This window comes from Bufo gargarizans, chromosome 3 (assembly GCF_014858855.1).
Source record: "Bufo gargarizans isolate SCDJY-AF-19 chromosome 3, ASM1485885v1, whole genome shotgun sequence".
Taxonomy (NCBI): Eukaryota; Metazoa; Chordata; class Amphibia; order Anura; family Bufonidae; genus Bufo; species Bufo gargarizans.
The window spans coordinates 516496114-516511837 of NC_058082.1; the positions used below are offsets into that span (position 1 = coordinate 516496114).

A 15724-nucleotide genomic window follows, 5' to 3' on the forward strand; every position below is an offset into this window, starting at 1 on the left:
CAGTTTGTGGTCCACAGCACCATCCTGGCTCTGCTACAGCCTAACATACAGCAGAATCCTCTCAGTACATGAGATGGAGAGGGGGCGGAGTCTGCAGACATTGAGCCCCGCATGGGCCTTCACAGCTTCTCCTCAGTCTCCCTTCCTCCTGCAAAATTTTCTTTATTTCTGCTTTTAAGAATCTTCCTGCTAAGCCCCTCCAGCCCCGCACAGCCAGGAGAGGCAGAAGGCACCTCTGATACAAGCAGGGTGTTTCTAGGACCCAGAGAGCAGCACAGGCTTCAGGCATGGACGAGGTAGCTCCTCCATGGCAGGTGCAGGGATGGAGGAGACAGGCTGCTGTAAGAGCAGAACAGGAGGGGGCATGGCTTCCAATAACTAGGAAACAAGGCACATCTGCTTAAGAAGATCTACTAGTAAGGCCCCATTCACACGTCCGCAATTGCGGACCCATTCATTTCTATGGGGCCGCATAATGTGCGGCCCGGAATCCCGAAAAAAATAGAACATGTCCTATTCTTGTCCGCAATTGTGGACAAGAATAAGCATATTCTTAGTGCTGCCAAAATGCGGACCGCACATTGCCGATGTCCGTGTTTTGTGGATCCGCAAAACACTTACGGACATCTGAATGGAGCCTAAGTGTAATGTTTCCCACCTTTCTTTACAGTTTTAATAAGTGCTAACAGAGTGGCCACCCCCTTTTAATGTTTGTGTGTGTGTGTCGTTAAAAGATATCGACAGTCTCCACTATAAGGTCCATGATGTCTTCTTGATGACAGGCATGATGGAGGAGCCCAGCTCAGGATGCAATAATCTTCCCCCTCTCCTTACATGTTTAACATTGACCTCCACAGCAGCCGCCCCTTTATTAGTGACCTCCACAGTACCCCGTCTCGTTAACAGTGATTTCCACAATAACCTGCCCCCTTAACAGTGACCTCCACAGAGCTCTGTTCCCTTAAAATGTGACCTCGACAATACTCCGCCCTCTTAACACTGACCTCCATAGAGGACCATCCCCTTAACTGTGACCTTCACTGTTCCCTGCCCCCTTAACAGAGACCTCCACAGCGCTCGCCCCTTTTAGTGACCTCCACAGTACCCCATCTCCTTAACAGTGATTTCCACAACACCCACGCGCCAATTTCTGTAATTATAATCTATAGTGTCGCGCTGCGACACGACAGCAAAAAATCCATCCAAGATGGATTTTTCTGTGATTGTTGCATGTCGCAGTGCGACACCATAGACTATCATTTAAAACATTTGCGCGCTATTGGTGCGACATACAGTACAGACCAAAAGTTTGGACACACCTTCTTATTCAAAGAGTTTTCTTTATTTTCATGACTATGAAAATTGTAGATTCACACTGAAGGCATCAAAACTATGAATTAACACATGTGGAATTATATACATAACAAAAAAGTGTGAAACAACTGAAAATATGTCATATTCTAGGTTCTTCAAAGTAGCCACCTTTTGCTTTGATTACTGCTTTGCACACTCTTGGCATTCTCTTGATGAGCTTCAAGAGGTAGTCACCTGAAATGGTTTTCACTTCACAGGTGTGCCCTGTCAGGTTTAATCAGTGGGATTTCTTGCCTTATAAATGGTGTTGGGACCATCAGTTGCGTTGTGGAGAAGTAAGGTGGATACACAGCTGATAGTCCTACTGAATAGACTGTTAGCTGCTTTTTTCTTGCCATAATACAAATTCTAAGTAAAGAAAAACGAGTGGCCATCATTACTTTAAGAAATGAAGGTCAGTCATTTAGTAAATGTGCCCCATGGAGCGTGTTTTATCACTGAATACCCTCGTGTGAAATTGGCCTAGGGCAGGGATGCTCGAGCTGCAGCCCTCCAGCTGTTGCAAAACTACAACTCCCAGCATGCCCAGACAGCCTACTGCTGTCAGCCTACACAAGTGCATGGTGGGAGTTGTAGTTTTACAACAGCTGGAGGGCTGTAGGTTGGGCATCCCTGGCCTAGGGGTATTGAATTGCACTCAAACAATCCAATTGTGAAGATAATCACCAGTACCTCAGCTGAAATTCAGATTTCGGATGCGGTTTAGCGTGCAAATCTGCACGCTAATGGTCTTGATTAACAAATGGAGCTAATCTGCATTGTTTTCTAGAACAGAGTCCATGGCAATTATGAACATGATTTTAATGAATGACGAATTTTAAAATAAGTGGTTATTTCACTTTTTTTGCTTTTTGTTTTTTCCTGGAGCATTTGATTGGGAAATAAATTGCCCCCTTTATATGCATTTCCAGCAGAATCTGTGCCTAAGGGCTCATGCACACAAATGCATTTTCTTTCCGCTTCCGTTCCAGTTTTTTTACGGACCATATGCAGAACCATTCACTTCAATAGGGCTGTAGAAAATACAGCTGTTACTCTGTGTGCATTCAGTTACCGTTTGTCCGCATGGTCGTTCTTTAAAAAAGTAGTGCATGTCCTATTATTGTCCACAAATCTCAGTCCGAGGCCCCATTCAAGTCAATGGGAGCACAAAAAATACGGAACGCATCCGTATGTCATCTGTATTTTGCGGATCCATACTGTAGAAATGCTATGCCCAGCCCATATTGCTCATGTGTTTAGTGATTTAATAAGTTACTGTTTCTGTATACGATCCGCAAAAAAAAGATCAAATACGAAAACCATACGGATATGTTTTGTGCAATAACAAAACTAAAAAGGACTTAAATCGGAGGAATAAAACCCCCTCAGATACGGAACAACGGATCAGTGAAAAACGGACCGCAAAACAAAAACGGTCGTGTGCATGAGCCCTAAGTCCTGACAGAATCCTCAGTGTGTGAACATGGTGCTGGGGCTGGGACTGTAGAAGTAGCTGCTGCTGTTTTGCTGCAATTGTCAGGACATATTTTACACTCCTGACAACCTTTTGCATCTAGAAACCCCCATGCGATGCCGTGGCCGTCATTGCACCGCAGCTCCTCAGCTTTTCAGTGCTGGTCACACCGCTCGGTGCACTGAATCTCAGATTTTTGCATTAAGAACAAGAATCTTTTCCTCTTGGGAATGCTATACCTGATTCTCACAAGACAGGTATCATTTTAATCAGCAGGATTAACCCTACTAGGCAATATGTCTGGTTTAATCGGATTGACAGGTGTTCTTTAATGTGGACTTAAAGGGGTTGTGCAGTGCTAGTATATTGATGACTTATCCTCAGGATAGGTCATTAATATCGGGTTGGTAGCGGTCCGACTCATGTCCACCCGCCGATCAGCTGTTTAAACATGCTGCGGTGCTCAGACGAGCAATGTGTCCTCTTCAAACAGCTGTATCTAACTTGTCGCAGTGGTGCAGTGTAACATCAGCTGCTTTTCCTGTTCGCTTGAATGGGACGAGCAGTTGTGATTACACTGCCGCTACAAGTTAGGCCTCATGCACACGACCGTTGTGTGCATCCGCGGCCGTTGTTCCGTTTTCCGTTTTTTTTTCGTGGACCCATTGACTTTCAATGGGTCTGTGAAAAAATCGGAAAATGCACTGTTTGGCTTCCGCGTCCGTGATCCGTTTTTCCAGTCCATGAAAAAAATAAGACCTGTCCTATTTTTTTTTCACTGACAACGGTTCACGGACCCATTCAAGTCAATGGGTCCGTGAAAAATCACGGATGCACACAAGATAGTCATCCGCGTCCGTGATCCGTGTCCGTTTTTTCTATCATTTTCAATGCAAACTTGACTTCGTTTTTTTTTTTCACTTTTAATGTCCGTGGATCCTCCAAAAATCAAGGAAGACCCACGGAAGAAAAAACGGTCACAGATCACGGAACAACGGAAATCCGTTTTGCGGACCGCAAAAAAAAAACGGTTGTGTGCAGGAGGCCTTAGACAGATTGCAGTTATAGCGCAGCAGCCTCCTCAAACAGCCGATTGTCAGGGTATCGAGAGTCGGACCCCTGCGGATCTGACACTGATGGCCTACCCTAGCGCTCCACGACCCACAGTCATTGCTCTGTACAGATGTGCTTCATATGATGGCCTAGTACAGCTATAAATCCTACCTCTCCCTCTAGTTAACATTCTTTTGTATCAGAACATTTCCCAGGCTGTCTGTAAGATTTGTTGGGAAGTTTTATTGACTTGTGTTCTCAGAGGAAGTGTATCTATTTATAAGACGATGAACGCTAGAATAAAACAATGCAGTCACGAATGTAGATTTCTGTAGAAGCAGATCTACGGGCATTTTCTACTACTGTTCCTTTAAAGAACCCAAGGACCGATAACTGGCAGAACTGCAGAAGATGCAAGTTTTGGTGAACTTGCCCAAAAAGCTTTTAGCTCCGTAGTTCGCAGCCATAGATGCATCATTGACTAGGGAATTTTTAGATTGGTAGCCCATCTTTAGGGGAGGTTCTCAATATCAGATCACTCAGGGACCACCCCTTAGGATCAGCTGTTCTGCAGTAGCTCTGGTGGAACAGCGCCAATCACTGCGTAGTGGACGAAGTTGGTTACTGCAGCACTGCTCCCATTCATCTGTTCATTTTCAATAATTTCACTTATCTGGCTGGCATCCATGCACCCTGTGATTCCCTATAGCTATAGTGCCTGGATGACTGTGACACTTATTTAGTATAAGCAATATGACAGAAGGAGCAAGGGATTAAGGCACTGTTCACACCAGCATCATACTTGCAATAACTGACGTGTTGTCAGACATCCAAATGGACAATTACAGACCCCACTGACTTCAAGATAACCGAAGTCCATACATTTTCATTAAGGTATGTAGACATCATAAAGTGGGATCTCCAACTGTGAGCACGGGTGGAGTGTCACTCTGTATGAGGCACTACTGTTTAACACTACGTCAGCCGTACAGCAGTCGCTGTAGTGGAAATGCCTAGCTGGTTGGCTATTTGCTGGGACTGGGTCCCAGGCGACCAGCTGATCACTTCAGCAGACGTTTTGTGATAGAGGATGTCTCCCCTTTAAATGGACTTCATTGGGGTTCTGGTAATATATGACACCAAGAATATTGCTTCAAATTAAGCTAGATCATTGCTAATTAATCAGAGCAACTGGACTTGTATTTTCTGTAAGACGTTTCGCTTGCCATGCCACTGGCTTTCTCAGTTAGATTTGAGAAGCTAGATGTATAACTAGTTCTTTAAGAGAAAGTACGATCCAGTGGCTCTTATTTATTACTACTGATCTACCATGCCCTGAATGAATAAAAACCTTCACAAACATTCAGATGACACTATTTTTGTGTCAAAACTACAAACCGGATTCCAAAAAAGTTGGAACAAACAAATTGTGAATAAAAACTGAATGCAATGATGTGGAGATGGCAAATGTCAATATTTTATTTGTAATAGAACGTAGATGACAGATCAAACGTTTAATCCGAGTAAATGTATCATTTTAAAGGAAAAATGCGTTGATTCTAATTTTCACGGTGTCAACAAATCCCCAAAAAGTTGGAACAAGTAGCAATAAGAGGCTGGAAAAAGTAAATTGTTGAGCATAACGAAGAGCTGGAAGACCAATTAACACTAATTAGGTCAATTGGCAACATGATTGGGTATAAAAAGAGCTTCTCAGAGTGGCAGTGTCTCTCAGAAGCCAAGATGGGTAGAGGATCACCAATTCCCACAATGTTGCGCAGAAAGATAGTGAAGCAATATCAGAAAGGTGTTACCCAGCGAAAAATTGCAAAGACTTTGCATCTATCATCATCAACTGTGCATAACATCATCCGAAGATTCAGAGAATCTGGAACAATCTCTGTGCGTAAGGGTCAAGGCCGTAAAACCATACTGGATGCCTGGGCCCTTAAACGACACTGCACCACAAACAGGAATGCTACTGTAAAGGAAATCACAGAATGGGCTCAGGAATACTTCCAGAAACCATTGTCGGTGAACACAATCCACCGTGCCATCCGCCGTTGCCAGCTGAAACTCTACAGTGCAAAGAAGAAACCATTTCTAAGCAAGATCCACGAGCTCAGGCGTTTTCACTGGGCCAGGGATCATTTAAAATGGAGTGTGGCAAAATGGAAGACTGTTCTGTGGTCAGACGAGTCACGATTCAAAGTTCTTTTTGGAAATCTGGGACGCCATGTCATCCGGACCAAAGAGGACAAGGACAACCCAAGTTGTTATCAACGCTCAGTTCAGAAGCCTGTTTCTCTGATGGTTTGGGGTTGCATGAGTGTGTGTGGCATGGGCAGCTTGCATGTCTGGAAAGGCACCATCAATGCAGAAAAATATATTCAGGTTCTAGAACAACATATGCTCCCATCCAGACGTCATCTCTTTCAGGGAAGACCCTGCATTTTTCAACAAGATAATGCCAGACCACATTCTGCATCAATCACAACATCATGGCTGCGTAGGAGAAGGATCCGGGTACTGAAATGGCCGGTCTGCCGTCCAGATCTTTCACCTATAGAGAACATTTGGCGCATCATAAAGAGGAAGGTGCAACAAAGAAGGCCCAAGACGATTGAACAGTTAGAGGCCTGTATTAGACAAGAATGGGAGAGCATTCCTATTTCTAAACTTGAGAAACTGGTCTCCTCGGTCCCCAGATGTCTGTTGAGTGTTGTAAGAAGAAGGGGAGATGCCACACAGTGGTGAAAATGGCCTTGTGCCAACTTTTTGGGGATTTGTTGACACCATGAAATTCTGATTCAACATATTTTTCCCTTTAAAATGGTACATTTTCTCAGTTTAAACTTTTGTTCCGTGATTCATGTTCTATTCTGAATAAAATATTAGAAGTTGGCACCTCCGCATCATTGCATTCAGTTTTTATTCACGATTTGTATAGTGTCCCAACTTTTTTTGGAATCCGGTTTGTACCAGAAGTCAGTAGTCTGGTAGTAATGGCAATGGAAACAGACAAATGATGATGATAAAACTTCTTCCTGTTGCAGATGTCGCTGTTGTGGACATGAGTGATGTGGGAAGACAGCCTTCTCTTTTCTACCACCTTGGGGTACGAGAAAGTTTCGACATGGCAAATAACGTTATTCTCTATCACGATACAGACCCTGATACATCATTATCCCTTAAGGTAAATCTTGCAACTATCGTTCTGTCCATTTTTGAACCCGAATTAGTTGCTTTATTTTTATATTTAAAAAGCTAAATAAATTACAGCAGGAAAAATAGTGGTAAGATCTAGAGCAAAATTAAGGCCACTTTCTCACTTGCGTTTTGGGATCTGCAAAAATTGATCCGTTACAAGAATACAACCGCATGCATCCGTCATGAACGGATCTGTTTGTATTATCTGTAACATAGCCAAGACGGATCCGTTTTCTATTGTGTCAGAGAAAACAAATCCGTCCCCTTTGACCTGCATTGTGTGCGAGGATGGATCAGTTTGGCTCAGTTTTTATCAATCGGACAGCAAAACGCTGCAGGCAGCGTTTTGGTGTCCGCCTCCACAGCGGAATGGAGACGGATCGGAGGCAAACTAATGCAGTCTGACGGATCCTTTACCATTCAAAATGCATTGGGGCAAAACAGACCCATTTTGGACTGCTTATGAGAGCCCATGACTGATCTCGCAAACAGAAAGCCAAAACGCTAGTGTGAAGGTAGCCTAACACGTGAGCTTCACGTTAGCTTTGGTTAAATGACTGATTAAGAAAAAAGGATAAAGGCACCTATTGAAAGCTTCTCCTTTCCTACGTCGAGATTCCAGGCCCTGCTGTTGGACCAGAAGTGATGATGTCCTGTACTCTGGCCTCAGCAGTGATGTGTCACCATATGGCACGTGAGTCTCTGCAGTCACCTGCCATTTGCGAACGTATCGCTACTGAGGCCAGTAAATGGCTGCAGCGGTCCACGTGACTATAGATTGGACGTCATCGCTTCCAGTCTGCTGGAGATGGGGCCCTTGGTGCTGCAACACAGTGGCTTTATTAAGGCATGGTTTTTTTATTTTTATTTTTTTTATTTTTTTCTATTTAGCAAATTCTCAACAGTCAGAGATTTTGCCAGATTTGCTAGATTAAATTTTGCATCTGTACATTTCTAATAAATCTGTTGGCTACTGATTTAATGTGAATTATTGTTTCCCTTTTTAGGATATGGTGGCTCAGAAGAACACGGTGAGTATGAAAACCTTTTAATATTTTTGTTCACAATTCCGCATTTTTCGCTCTAGAAGACGCACCTGACCATAGGAGGTTTTAGAGGAGGAAAATAGGAAAAAAATTATTTTTTATCAGCCAATCTTTATCAGACCTCAGATCAGGCCCCCAATCTTCATCAGACCTCAGATCAGACAAAAATTAAATAAAACAACTTGCCACGCCTGCTCAGGACGGCGTTGCCACTTGGGATATCCAGGGCTCTTCCTGCTGCTCTGCACTGTGGCTTGGTGTTGCACAGTGCAGCATTTGAAGAAGCCCAGGGAGCGGTGAGTATTATCAACGCTAGCAGCTCTATACTCCCCATTCCTACTGTATTAATGAGTGCTCACATAATAGAGCACTTATTAGTATTCGCTGTATAAGATTCACTGCCATTTTTCCTGCATGTTTTGGGGGAAAATAGTGCATTTTATAAAACAAAAAATACTGTATATTTGTTTTTTACCATGTATGGCAGAAACGAGTACACAAATTATTTTACAGTATGTGAACCTTTTGGAATGATATGGATTTCTGCAAAAATTGGTCATAAAATGTGATCTGATCTTCATCTAAGTCACAACAATAGACAGTCACAGTCTGCTTAGACTAATAACACCCAAATAATTAAATGTTACCATGTTTTTATTGAACACACCATGTAAACATTCACAGTGTAGGTGGAAAAAGTATGCGAACCCCTAGACTAATGACATCTCCAAGAGCTAATTGGAGTGATGTGTCAGCCAACTGGAGTCCAATCAATGAGATGAGATTGGAGGTGTTGATTACAGCTGCCCTGCCCTATAAAAAAACACACCAGTTCTGGGTTTGCTTTTCACAAGAAGCATTGCTTGATGTGAATAATGCCTTGCACAAAAGAGCTCTCAGAAGACCTACGATTAAGAATTGTTGACTAGCATAAAGCTGGAAAGGGTTATAAAAGTATCTCCAAAAGCCTTGCTGTTCATCAGTCCACAGTAAGACAAATTGTCTATAAATTGAGAAAGTTCAGCACTGCTGCTACTCTCCCTAGGAGTGGCCGTCCTGTAAAGATGACTGCAAGAGTACAGCGCAGACTGCTCAATGAGGTGAAGAAAAATCCTAGAGTGTCAGCTAAAGACTTACAAAAGTCTCTGGCATATGCTAACATCCCTGTTAGCGAATCTACGATACGTAAAACGCTAAACAAGAATGGATTTCATGGGAGAATACCACAGAGGAAGCCACTGCTGTCCAAAAAAAACCCATTGCTGCACATTTATAGTTTGCACAAGAACACCTGGATGTTCCACAGCAGTACTCGCAAAATATTCTGTGGACAGATGAAACCAAAGTTGAGTTGTTTGGAAGAAACACACAACACTATGGGCCGTTTCACACGAGCGGATGCCGTGCGTGGCATCCGCTCCGTGAAAGAGTGCCAAGACCCGATGCAGACTGCAGAGGCACGGAGCAGTAACATGACTGTTAATGCTCCGTGCCTCTCTGTGACCTCTTTACTACGAAATCACAACTGTGATTTCGTAGTAAAGAGGTCACAGAGAGGCACGGAGCATTAACAGTCATGTTACTGCTCCGTGCCTCTGCAGTCTGCATCGGGTCTTGGCACTCTTTCACGGAGCGGATGCCACGCACGGCATCCGCTCGTGTGAAACGGCCCTATGTGTGGAGAAAAAAAGGCACACACACCAACATCGAAAACCTCATCCCAACTGTGAAGTATGGTGGTGGGGGCATCATGATTTGGGGCTGCTTTGCTGCATCAGGGCCTGGACGGATTTCTATCATCGAAGGAAAAATGAATTCCCAAGTTTATCAAGACATTTTACAGGAGAACTTAAGGCCATCTGTCCACCAGCTGAAGCTCAACAGAAGATGGGTGTTGCAACAGGACAACAACCCAAAGCATAGAAGTAAATCAACAGAATAGCCTAAACAGAAGAAAACGCGCCTTCTGGAGTGGCCCAGTCAGAGTCTTGACCTTACCCCGATTGAGATGCTGTGGCATGACCTCAAGAAAGCGATTCACACCAGACATCCCAAGAATATTGCTGAACTGAAACAGTTCTGTAAAGAGGAATGGTCAAGAATGACTCCTGACCGTTGTAAACGTCTGATCTGCAACTACAGGAAACGTTTGGTTGACGTTATTGCTGCCAAAGGAGGTTCAACCAGTTATTAAATCCAAGGGTTCACATACTTTTTCCATCTGCACTGTGAATGTTTACATGGTGTGTTCAATAAAAACATGGTAACATTTAATTCTTTGTGTGTTATTAGTTTAACCATCTGCTGTCACACTAACGCTGATCGGCGTCATCTCGCGAGACGCAAGATTTCCTGTGAACGCGCGCACACAGGATCGGAAGGTAAACGAGTGGATCTACAGCCTGCCAGCGGCGATCATTCGCTGGCAGGCTCTAGATGATAGATAGAGATATATATATATATATATATATATATATATATATATATATATATATATATATATATATATATATATATATATATACATATATATATACATACATACATACATACATACATACATACATACATACATATTTTTTTTGTTAACAGCGTCTAATATACCTGGTCCTCTGGTGCTTTTGCATGGATCGACCACCAGAGGACACAGGCAGCTCTGTAAGTAGCACCAAACACCACTACGCTACAACCCCCCCCCGTCACTTTTTAACCCCTTATTAACTCCTGATCACCCCATATAGACTCCCTGATCACCCCCCTGTCATTGATTACCCCCCTGTAAGGCTCCATTCAGACGTCCGTATGTGTTTTGCGGATCCGCAAATTGCCAGAACTGTATAGAAAATGCCTTTTTCTTGTCCGCAATTGCAGACAAGTATAGGACATGTTCTATAGGCTCTACAAAAAACGGTGTTCGCCCGATCAGGCCTGATCTTGTGCGCACACTTGCGTTCAGTCCGCCCCACCGCAGTGACAGAAATTTTTTTTTCTGATCACTTCAAAAACACCGTAAAATCGCTGCAGGGCTCTAAAGATCACTTTTGAAGGGCATGGCGAGTTCATAGAATTTTTTTTAAATTTTTTTTTTTTGGCACAAGTTAGCGGAAATTTTATTTTATTTTTTTCTTACAAATTCTCATATTCCAATAACTTGTGTCAAAAAATAAAATCTCACATGAACTCACCATACCCCTCACGGAATCCAAATGCGTAAAATTTTTTAGACATTTATATTCCAGACTTCTTCTCGCGTTTTAGGGCCCCTAAAATGCCAGGGCAGTATAAATACCCCACAAGTGACCCCATTTTGGAAAGAAGACACCCCAAGGTATTCCGTGAGGGGTATGGGGAGTTCATGTAAAATTTTATTTTTTGTCACAAGTTAGTGGAATATGAGACTTTGTAAGAAAAAAAAAAGAAATAATTTTCCGCTAACTTGTGACAAAAAATAAAAACTTCCATGAACTCACTATGCCCATCAGCGAATACCTTAGGGTGTCTACTTTCTGAAATGGGGTCATTTGTGGGGTGTTTCTACTCTTTGGGCATTGTAGAACCTCAGGAAACATGACAGGTGCTCCGAAAGTCAGAGCTGCTTCAAAATGCGGAAATTCACATTTTTGTACCATAGTTTGTAAACGCTATAACTTTTTTGCGCAAAACCAATAAATATACACTTATTGCATTTTTTTTTATCAAAGACATGTAAAACAATAAATTTAGAGAAAAATTTATATAGAAATGTAGTTTTATTAGAAAAATTTTACAACTGAAAGTGAAAAATGTCATTTTTTGGCAAAAATTTTGGTCAATTTCGATTTAATAACAAAAAAAGTAAAAATGTCAGCAGCAATGAAATACCACCAAATGAAAGCTCTATTAGTGAGAAGAAAAGGAGGTAAAATTCAATTTGCATAACCGAGCAATAAACCGTTAAATTTGTAAAGTGACGATTTGTAAAAAAGGGCCTGGTCTCTAGGGGGGTATAAACCTGTGGTCCTTAAGTGGTTAAGCAGAGTGTGATTGTCTATTATTGTGACTTAGATGAAGATCAGATCACATTTTATGACCAATTTGTGCAGAAATCCATATCATTCCAAAGGGTTCACATACTTTTTCTTGCAACTGTATATTAATGTAAAATTTTGATTCAGAAAACTTTTAATTATGATATTTGTTCATCTGGTTGATTTACCTTTTGTATCCTAATAAATAATGCTTCTATAGCCGGAAAAAAAAATCCAAACATTATTTTACACTGTGAATGCAGGGGTTTTTCAGGACTTTGATGTTGATGACCTGTCCTTTAGATAGACCATCAGTATCCGATCAGTAATGATCTGACTCTGGAAACCCCCAACTCACCGTGCACAGCTCAGAATATTTGTAGTGGCTATGCCTGGTTTGGCAGGCCAGTCCAATTCACTTGAATATAATGAAGGGGGACGCAGCACTAATCGAAGCCTCCTCAATCAGCAAATCGGTGGTGTGTTGGATCCTCCACCGATCTGATAGCTTATTAATAATGATAATGATTGGTATTAAAGTTCTGGAAAGCCTTTAACCTGTTGGTCTGTGTGTACATCTCAGTAAGAGCCATTGGTTCACATGAATGTTTAATTAAAATGAGTTGAAAGCTATGGAATTGATTATTACCTGTAGCATCAAAACCAATTCCTGCTTTTATCATACATATTCCTGAGCTTTGAGGAGCTGAGGCATTTTGGTGGTGTTTTATCAGACCTGTCTGAACTGTGAGTACAGTGGTCCCTCAAGTTACATACTTAATTGGTTCCAGGACAGTCATTGTGAATTGAAGCCATTGCAACTAGAGTTCATAAGTCAATGGAAATCTAGTAATTGGTTCCAAAGCCCCAAAGTGTTATCCCAAGATGTGGAAAAATTAAGATTTAGGAAAAATAAACAGGTAACTAAGACAGATAACGCAAATCATTAGTATAAGTCAGGAATTGATGCTGGAAGCTGTAAATCTCCTTCTTTCTCTGAGGACAGGAGTTTTTTTTTAGAGTTCTTTATAGCACACAGTGGGCCAGATTAAAAAAATTGTATAACAATCAGTGGATGTGGAACCACTATGTCAACCAACCAGTTTGACTTTGGGTAAACCTAAGGGCGTTATCCTGGCAGTCCCCTGGCATTCATTCTTTAAACCCTATATAGCAGCGGTGCACAACCCGCGACCCATGGGCCTCATGTGGCCCCCGGAGCCATGGTTTGCAGCCCAGTCCTCCTGGACAGAAACACAGTTGATCAGGAGATCAGCTGTGTTTCTGCCTGCAGCGCCACACAATGGATCATTACAGCCCCTGCACTGTAGCAGGAGCAGGACGGGTCCTCGGCTGTCAGACAGCACGGGACCCGAGGAGAAGGCAGAAGCAGTGTATCAGGGCTTCAGCCTTCTCCTCAGGTAGGTGAGCGCCTTGCAGGGTGGACCAAGCTTGGGGCAGAGACCCTGATCAGCTCTGCCTTGTACAAAGCCCCACAGTAGGCTGGTTTGCCCTGTAACTGGGGCTCCTTTGGATGCCCCAGTTACAGTGGAAATGGTGCCAAAAGAAAGTCTGTCCCCAAAGGTCTTTCAGTGACCTCTTGGGGACAAATTATGTGGAAAAAAAATGGGCAGTAACTAGTCCTCTGCAGTCAAGGAAAGCACTCATTTATGAATAGGAGGCAGGAAGTTAATGTTGGCACTTTTCCTTTAAAAACAACTTTTAACAAGTTCCTGCCGCATGGCCCCTGAAACAGAAGATTTATACTTACAGTGCCTTGCAAAAGTATTCACCCCCCTTGACTTTTTACGTGTTTTGTTAAATTGCAGCCTTAGGCCTATTGCACACTACCATATGGCTTTTTCAGTGTTTTGTGGTCTGTTTTTCATGGATCCGTTCCGTTTTTTGTTTCCGTTGTGTTTCCGTTTCTCTTCCGTTTTTCCGTATGGCATATACCATATACAGTAATTACATAGAAAAAAATTGGGTTGTGCATAACATTTTCAATAGATGGTTCCGCAAAAATGGAACGGATACGGAAGGCATACGGATGCAAGTTTTTTTTGTTTTTTGTTTTTTTTTATGCGGACCCATTGACTTGAATAGAGCCATGGAACGTGATTTGCGGGCAATAATAGGACATGTTCTATCTTTCAATGGAACTGAAATACGGAAACGGAATGCATAAGAGTACATTCCGTTTTTTTTGCGGACCCTTTGAAATGACTGGTTCCGTATACGGAACGCAAAAAAAGGGAAATGGGGTTGTCTGAGTTAATTTTTTTTTTTATCTTTCTATGTTTCTAACTAGGCAAATGTAACAGCTTTCCAATTAACTCCATTTATCTCTAGTGGCTGGTTTCTCAGATTTCACTAAAGGCTTCTCTCCCTGCTCTGATAATGTTTGTGCACAAGCCTGAGAGATCTGTACACTGTTCTGGCCACGCCCCCCTGCACTGCCCTGCTGCTTATTGCTTTCTCCCAGGATTCTTAACCCCTTCAGCTGCACAGACTGAAGTGTTTACTGTGGAGCTGCAGGCAGTGAGGAGAAAAATGGTGGGCACAGGAGCTGAAAGAAGTTCTGCAGAGCTTGCAGGTAGGGGGAAGATCCTGTGTGTAGTGTCATTGTACAGCTAGGACTTGTAGTTCTACACATACAACATGCTGCTGAGTCTCCCAGCAGGCAGACATGTCACTCAGGGTAGCACTTGTATCCACTCCCTTATTAGTGCTGGGGGAAGGGCAGAGATTGTTTTTATTGCAAGTAAACAAAGGGCCAGAAGAGAACCAGGGAAATGAGGAAATAGATTTTTTTTTGCCTAAAACTTGCTTAGCTTTGTTATATATCGCTTAGTATCAGACTTACAGTGCTATCTTCATAAATTTTTTCCCCATAACTCTGACAACTCCGTTAAGTTCAATGTTTGGTTAATCTGAATTTTTTGTGATGGATCAGAACACAAGTCTAAGTTGGTGAAGTGAAATGAGAAAAATATTAGGGATCGACCGATTATCGGATTTACCGATATTATCGGCCGATATTCAGGATTTTGAACGCTATCGGTATCGGCATTTATTTTGCCGATATTCCGATAGCATATGGGGAACACAGATCGCGCTGCTGACAGCGCTCTCCGTGTTCCCTCAGCAGCAGCACAGGGGAGAAGGAGCAGTGTCTCCTCCCCCTGTGCTGCTGCTGCCGCCAATAAAAGTACAGGGGACAAGAGGAGAGGAGGAGCTATGGCCACTGCGCCACCAATGAAGCTTAATCTCTCATTTATTCATATACAGGAGGCGGGAGCTGCAGAATCAAATAGCCAGCTCCCGGCCTCTATGAGCTGTAGCTGCGATCTGCGGTAGTTAACTCCTCAGGTGCTGCGGATCGCAGCTACTGCTCATAGAGGTCGGGAGCCGGCTATGTAATCCTGCAGCCAGCTCCCGCCTCCTGTATATGAATAAATTAGAGATTAAGCTTCATTGGGGGCGCAGTGCGCCCCCCCTCCCCCCCCAGTATCAGACATTGGTGGCGCAGTGCGCCCCCCCTCCCCCCAGTATCAGACATTGGTGGCGCAGTGCGC

The 15724-nt window shown here is 42.9% G+C and overlaps 1 protein-coding gene across 1 annotated transcript in view; it reads left to right on the forward strand.

Annotated features, from left to right (window-relative positions):
- MAP3K15 (mitogen-activated protein kinase kinase kinase 15) overlaps window positions 1–15724 on the forward strand; it is a 180413-nt gene that overhangs the window by 47831 nt on the left and 116858 nt on the right. The window contains exons 2-3 of the mRNA XM_044283982.1: window positions 6940–7079; window positions 8101–8124. Coding sequence (XP_044139917.1) covers window positions 6940–7079; window positions 8101–8124 — 164 coding nt within the window. The remainder of the gene's footprint in view (window positions 1–6939; window positions 7080–8100; window positions 8125–15724) is intronic.